The following is a 7,286-nucleotide window of genomic DNA, read 5'->3' as shown; positions in this document are numbered from 1 at the left end:
GGCCTTGATGTTGCCATGGCTTTGAGGTTTTTTTTTTCTAAATATTTTTAATTATTTCTGAGAGAGAGAGAGAGAGAGAGAGAGAGACAGCATGATCAGGGGAGGATCAGAGAGAGAGGGAGACACAGAATCCGAAACAGGCTCCAGGCTCTGAGATAGCTGTCAGCAGAGAGCCCAACGGGGGGCTCGGACCCATGAACCGTGAGATCATGACCTGAGCCGAAGTCGGACGCTTAACCGACTGAGCCACCCAGGTGCCCCTTGAGTCTTAAGTCCAGTCAGTCCCAACTTTTGTATGATTATCGTCATCCTCCTCCTCCAATAGTTTGCAGCACACTGGACAGCAAGCTCTTGTGGGGTGACATTCCATCACAGGGCCACCACGCTGAGCGGCGCCTCCTATCCCCCAAACTGGAAACTTGGGGACACCGGGCACCCTGGGGCCAGGTCAGGCAGAAGGGCACGCAGCTCTGTGCTCAGAGCCGGCACCTGGTGCCCCTGGGCCCTCTCTCTCCTGGGCTGGCATTCCTCACGGGTCCTGCGTGCTCCGTTTTCATCAGCGGCTTGTGGCTGCCCCCGGGCTCCCACCGCTTCAGCCCTCGTGCAGGACGAATGAAAAGGAGCCGGTCTCTAAGCCTGAAACCACCTCGGTCTTCTGGGCTTGCCGTCTGAGGGCACATTGCTCCAGGGACTGCCCCTCTCATGCTGCCCTTTCTGGGGCTGTCCTGTATCCCCAGCAAGTAGGTTTCTCAGGCCATGTTCTGGACCTTTCTTGGGAGCCAGGGACAGAATATGGCAACCTGGGCTTGACTCTGCTGGCACACAGTGTATCTGCCCAGAGTCCCGACCAGGCCAGCACAGGTAGCCTCACACAGCTTGCTGCCCTGTCCCCAGGAGGCCCGTCCTGCGTGAGAGTGCGCCCCCTGGTGCCAACTGGGGTGCCGCACACAGCTCTGACAGCAGCCGGGCTCTGACCTCCTTCTGAGCCCCCAAATCTCATTAGGACAGGCGCGCAGGGCCCCTAGGGCTTCCAAGCCCCACTCTCAGAATAAGGGTCTGGTCTGGTGCTCTCCAGCTGGCAGGTGCACCCTCAGCCAAAGCTGCATTAGGAACCTAGTAGAGCAGCTGGGGCAATGGAGGAGCCTAGACAGAAGTGGAAAGAGCCTTTCCAGTCTCAGACCTGGAGGTACTGAGGACTCTTCCCTGAGCGCAAGGCTCAGAATGGACATGAACAGGCAGAGCCTGGGAGCCAGCCTCAGTGGCCCATCTTTTCTTTTTTTTAAATTTTTAAATGTTTTATTTATTTTTGAGAGGGAGAGAGAGAGAGAGAGAGAGAGCAAGCAGGTAAGGGGCAGAGAGAGAGGGAGACACAGAATCCGAAGCAGGCTCCAGGCTCTGAGCTGTCAGCACAGAGCCCGACACGGCGGTCGAACACACGAACCGTGAGATCATGACCTGAGCCGAAGTCCGATGCTTAACCAACTGAACCACCCAGGCGTCCCAGCCGCAGCGGCCCGTCTTGGCTCCCCTTGTCTGCTCAGTCCCCAGTGCCACCCGAGAGCGGCGGCGCACACAGCCATAGTGCACAGTGTTTCTTTAATGGAAAGACAACCATGGACCTCAGAAGCAGCTCCTCCTCAAGCTGGGTGTGATTGCTCGAAATCCCCACCATTCCAGGGGCCAGAAGGTGAAGGGAGGGGAGAACTAGCCATCGTGGGGGGCGGGGAAGGCCAAGGAAAATTGGCTGCTGACTCCAGCGGGATGCTGGGCCCTTTCACCTCCACATGCTGGCCTCCACCAGGACTGTCCAGACTTGGGGGGGGGTGTGTAGAGCCTGGGCAGGGCAGGCTTGGGGGCAGCTGCCCTCTGCCCCCTGGCTTGCCTAGGTAGGGGCTGGGCAGAAGCCCAGCGAGACAGACCCCAGCCCCAGCTCAGTGATGTCAGTGAGGACAGGGAGGATGAGACAGACAGATGGAGACAGAGAGAGGGACAGAGAGACAGAGAAACAGACAGGAAGATACTGGTCTAGAGACCGGTAGAGCAAGGAGGCTCGGACAGATGGGCCATGAACTTGTAGAAGGGTGGGGGAAGCATGGAAAGCCAAGGGTAGCAGGCCAGGCTAAGGAGGGTTGGAAGTTGGAAGGAGATGAGAAGAAGGAAGGTGTGCCAGGCAGGTGGGGTGGGCTGTCTCCATCCCTGTTAGCCCCTTCCCACCCCCAGACCCAGGGACTGTCTTCCTTGGACCGGAGCCTTGGGCGATTTGATCTCAGGGTGAATGGGAAGAAAGCTTTATGAGGGTGCCTCTGAGTGGCTATGAGGTGGGGGACAGGGGCAGCTCTGAAGCCAAGACGCTTGTGACGGTGGCTGGGTCTTGTGCCCCATCCGCACGCTTGGGAGCCAGGATGAGGGCGTCAGGAGGCAGCGAGTTGGGGTCCGGGATCAAGGGCGGGGCTGGGTTGGGTGCAGCTGGGCACTGGCTTCTCTCCCTCGCTCTGCCCTTCCCTTCAGGATGTCTGCTGTGCTCCCCAGAGACCCCGCCCAGGCCACCACAGTGGCTGCCGCTGCCTCTACTTTTTGTAGTTGCCAAACTGGATGGCCAGGCGGTCAGTGACGCAGCGGAAAGTGGCTGGCTGCACCTCCCAGTAGGGCACAGGGTTGTTGAAGAGGCTGATGCCGTTGTAGTACGCCCGCTTCACCCCGAAGCCCACAGGGCAGAAGTCGTTGACGCCCACCTTGGTGATGTTGTTGGTGTGCAGATAGACCACCTGAAGGCAGAGGGATGTGGCTCAGGCTCAATGCCAGTGGCCCAGTCACCCCGGACTGCCCTCCGACTCTGTTCCGGCCTGGGTGGGCCAAGTAGAGGGCAGACAACAGACGGCTTGGGCCCTGTCTCCGGGCTGGGTCCTGCCTGGACACCTCATGATTGTGGTTTCATTGCAGTGCCTGCCCTTTGAGGTCCAGGATGTGATTCTTCCATTGTTGGGAAGAGCAAAGTGAGGCTTGGGTATGGTGGTCACATGGGTGTTGGATGGGATTAAGGTGCTGGTATGTGACCAAGGGGCCAGGATGAAGGGCCCAGATGTGGTACGTGGTGGGTGGGAAGTGAGGGGCATGTGAGGGTCAAGGGATGGGACGTGGGTATCGATGAAGGAAAGATGGCACCTTGGGCTCACAGACGGTCCCTGGCCCTCCCTCTGGGCTCCCCAGGCTCCGTGCCTGCCCCTGGGCAGCAGCCTTTCACTCCAGACACCCATGGATATGAGAGGAGAAAGAGCCTGCAGAGGACCTTCTCTTCCATCCAGTCCCCAGGAGTACTTGCTCTTTAGCAGCTCTCAACTTCCTGAAGTCCCTCTCTGGGGAGGGGCAGAGGGAACAGGAGGGAGAGTGGGTAAGGAACCTCATGACGGTGGGGAGGTGCTCAGGCTGCAGCAGCGCCCTCTAGAGGCAGAGAGGACACTGACCGCTAGAGGGCGCGCTTAGCCGGGCATGGGCCTCGCTGTGGCAGCTTCCGGGCTGCTCCGCCCTCCCCCGCCCTCACCGGATGCAGGGCTTGTCTGGACTTTGCTCTGGCTGGACGGCCTGTTGGAATGGCAGGTCTCCTGGCTAGTGATTGGGGCCGCGGAAGAGACTGGAAGCCAAGCCAGGGACAGGGTCCCTGAAAGAACCCCAGGCAAGACCCTGCACCCCATCGTCAGCCTACTTCTGCCATGAGCTGGACCTGTCTTGCCGCAAATCTGTGCACCTCCAGTGCCCAGACTGTTCCCTGACCTCCCAGGCTCTGCCAGGCCTTTCTGGTGTCCCGCCCGCCTAGGTGAAGTGCCGCAATACCTACCAGGCCGACTCCTGCTCATCCCTCACACCCTCTCTCCACCCATGACCCAGTGGAGCTGTCCCCAGGTGGAGTCCCTGCTTGCATTCCCTACTTCCTCAGCACAAATCATTGGCACTGAGGGAGGGATCCTTGTGATGGCTTCTTTCCAGATGCGGAGGCAGAAGCAGAGAGAGCAGGAGTAGCTGCCCAGACCACACAGCTGGCCAGCCGCACAGCAAGGTCCTGTTCCGCTCTGTTTTACAGAACCTGGCATGGGGGCTCCCTTCAGCTCTCACCTGGAGGAGCTTGAGGTCCGGAAGGCCAGAAGGCACCCTGGACAGCTTGTTATTGTCCAAGTGCAGCTCCCGCAGGGTGGGCAGAAAACTTAGGCTCCCGTTCTCGATCATGCGGATCTGGTTGTGGCCCAGGCCCAGCCTGCGAAGGGCAGATGAAATGTACCGAGACACTAGAGGAGAAAAGAGCTGCGGGGCAGGGTACCCGATGTGGACCCTCAGCCCACCTGTACAGCTTGGAGTAGCGGAGCAGATCCTCCAGCTCGATGGCCTGGATTTTGTTGTGGTCCAGATGGAGTTCATTCAGGGTCTCGGGGAGGTCTGCCAGGAAAAGAGGGTGCTCTGAGTTGAATGCAGGAGGGGAGGCCATGCGTGCGGGCTGGGTTTGTAGGTAGGTGTGTGGGAGGTAAGATGGGAACAGAGGGCTACCAAAGCCCTCCCTGAGTTGACTGGTGGCTCCGGATGTCTCCAGATCTCCCCATCTGTGCCCATCTGTGCCCTGGAGGCTGGACAGCATGGGGGAAAAGGTCTGCCTTCCTACCTTTGGGGATGCCGGTGAGCTTGGCCTCAGAGATGCGCAGGTAGTTGAGCTTCAGGCCATCGAAGGCTCCAGGCTCAAAGCCACTGTTCTCCAGGGGGTTCCCGCCCATCTCTAGGAGAGAAGCCCCCACGTCAGCCCTGGCGCCAGAGCTGGGTGGCTGCCCGCACAGTCCCCGGTCCTGGCTTGGGCTGGCCCGATGGGCCCTGCTTCCCCATCTAGCCCTGAAAGCAGCTCCACTAATTTACGGGGTTAATTGCAAACTCCTGGATGTTCAAGACCATTAGCTCCCAAGGGTATTGGCCCAGGCATTGACCTCAGGGGTTAAGTGGAGCAGGAGGAAAAGGAGGGGAGCCAGAGATCAAGGTGCCTGCTCAGCTTCTCTGGCCCGGCCCCTGCTGGTCACTGGCTGGCTGGCTGGCTGCATTAGCCCTTTCCCTTCCCTCTCTCTATGGTCCCCATGTTTCTCTTCATTGTGCCTTGGCGGCTCCGGGGCATGTCTCCAGACAAGTCTCCAGAATGTCCTGTGAGGCCCACCGGGCTTGCCCATGGCACCCAGCCACTCCGGCTGGAAGGGGCCCCTCTCCCTGGGTCTTTCCTGCTGGCCACAGGGTGAGGACCGTCACAGGCTGTGCCACACTCACCGATGCAGTTCATGTTGCGCAGCCCACTAAACACGCCCTTTGGCACCTTGCGGATGCGGTTGTCATGGATTCGGAGCTCCACTAGGGAGCTGGGCAGGTTGGGAGGGATCTCCACCAGGTGGTTCTTGGAGATATAGAGCTTCTGCAGCTTCCGCAGGGGGCTGAAGGCCTTCTCGTGGATCTTGGAGATCTTGTTGTTCACCAGGACGAGAGCCTGGGGCAGGGGGGCGTGGGAAGTGAAGGCACAACCTCCCTCCCCCCCCACTCTGCCCTCACCTCTTCCTCCCTCCCTTGCCGCTCGAGCTGGAGCTGGTGATCAGTGGGGCCACCAGTGAGGCCTCGGCGCTGAGCGATTCTGTCCTGTGCTTATGGCTGCTGACATCCACACATGTGACCTGTGACCTGGGGCACTCCCAGCAAGCCCACCTCCAGACTTCTCGCCCCCAGGACTCCATGGGTCCCTAGTCCCCTCATGCCTGACACGTGTGTGTACACACCCATGAACACCCAACTCCTTAGCTGCAGACTTCCCACCTCCTCGGAGACCCCCAAAGGGCCAGGGCAGGCTTACGTAAAGGTGCTGGAGGCCTTTGAAGTCATCCTTGCGGAGCTCGGAGATGTCGTTGTTCTGCAGGTCCAGCAGCGTCGTGTCGGGGGAGATCTCCTTGGGCACAGACTTCAGACCTGGGGGCCGGTGCCGCCGTCACCAGCATGAGCCATAGCCACAGCCCCAGAGTGGCTCAGAGCGCAGGGCCACAGGCGCACAGACACCCACACAAGGCCAAGGCCCTTCTCACCCCGCCCCCCACTCTCTCACAAGCAAACAACTGGACACCGTTCCACGCTGAAAGCAGGAGTCCCGGAGCCTGTGTGGGTCACCCCATCCCTGACCCCACCCTTTCATGCCCATCCCACAGGACAGACACGTGTCTCCTTGGTAGGGCACTGAGGCTGGGCCTGCGCCTTCATGCACCCATCCCACCCCGGGCCCGGGACTGACCCAGGTCGGAGCACTGAACAACCCGCAGGTGGCAGTGGCAGCCAAAAGGACACATGGCGCTGAAGGTGGGCGTGAGGGAGTCCAGGTCCGGGACACCTGAGGTCGTCTCAGCACCTGAAGCCTCCTCATCGTTCAGCATGGGCAGCCCGTCGTCCAGGGTGAAGTCCCAGAAGCCCTTCTGCTCAAACGGCAGGGCATGGCTCAGGGCCAGCAGGGATGCGAGGAGCCACAGGGGCCACATGGTGGGCATGCCTGGGAGGCCAGGGCGAGGAGGGGCTGTCAGGAGGGCCCAGCCAGCACTGGCCCCTGCCCTCTGGGCCCTTTCCTGGCCAACCTCCGGATACCAGCGACTGAGCGTCTGCATGTGTTGGCACCGCGTTTGTCATCCCTCACTGCAGACAGCCAGACCCCAGGGTGGGAGTGGCAGGGAAGGGGGCAGCAGAGGGAGGGGTTGCGGGCAGGTAGGAGGCACCTCCTTCTGCTCTCTTCTGATTCCAGGCAGGGCCGCGGCTTTAAATGGCAGTGCCTGGCCTTCCCAGTGAGCGAGTGTGCTGCACTAGCCCCTCCCCCGCCGTCTTCCACACACCAGAGTCAGCTGGCAGCCTGCCCAGGGTGCGGGGGTTCGGTGAGGCTACTGGACGGAGTGGAGGAGGCAGAGAGAGAAGGGCAACCATTTGCCCCCTACAGGCTTTGAAGAATTTGGATTTGAATCTACTACTGTGGCCAGGGCCTATCCCACATGCTCAGGGCAATGTGGGCGCAGTCGGGATTGAGTTAGACCACCGTGAGTCACTTCCTCTCCTGCCTCAGCTCCCCCTCGCAGCACACCCACATTTTCCAAAGAAAGTCAGGAGGCCAAGACGCCAGGCTGGGCACGCTGAGCTGACACCCGGGCTAGCCCCGGAGGCCATGTGGAGAAAGAGAGGAGTGTCCTCCCTGGCGGTGGTGAAATAGCTGAGGTGGAGGGGGGGCGGCCCCCGCCCCCCGCATTGTTCCTCTG

The 7,286-nt window shown here is 60.6% G+C and overlaps 1 protein-coding gene across 1 annotated transcript in view; it reads right to left on the bottom strand.

Moving 5' to 3' along the window:
- Window positions 1-1,579: 1,579 nt before the first annotated feature.
- The window catches only part of BGN (biglycan), a 14,663-nt gene continuing 8,956 nt past the window's right edge, over window positions 1,580-7,286 (bottom strand). The window contains exons 2-8 of the mRNA XM_077769621.1: window positions 6,287-6,538; window positions 5,858-5,970; window positions 5,287-5,500; window positions 4,646-4,756; window positions 4,332-4,425; window positions 4,108-4,246; window positions 1,580-2,765 (exon numbers count right to left, since the gene is read on the bottom strand). Coding sequence (XP_077625747.1) covers window positions 2,568-2,765; window positions 4,108-4,246; window positions 4,332-4,425; window positions 4,646-4,756; window positions 5,287-5,500; window positions 5,858-5,970; window positions 6,287-6,536 — 1,119 coding nt within the window. The 5' untranslated portion in view covers window positions 6,537-6,538 and the 3' untranslated portion in view covers window positions 1,580-2,567. The remainder of the gene's footprint in view (window positions 2,766-4,107; window positions 4,247-4,331; window positions 4,426-4,645; window positions 4,757-5,286; window positions 5,501-5,857; window positions 5,971-6,286; window positions 6,539-7,286) is intronic.

The sequence above is a fragment of the Crocuta crocuta genome, unplaced genomic scaffold, assembly GCF_008692635.1.
Source record: "Crocuta crocuta isolate KB4526 unplaced genomic scaffold, BGI_CrCroc_1.0 scaffold978, whole genome shotgun sequence".
In the NCBI taxonomy this organism is placed as follows: domain Eukaryota; kingdom Metazoa; phylum Chordata; class Mammalia; order Carnivora; family Hyaenidae; genus Crocuta; species Crocuta crocuta.
This window is presented reverse-complemented; position numbering and strand designations above follow the sequence as displayed.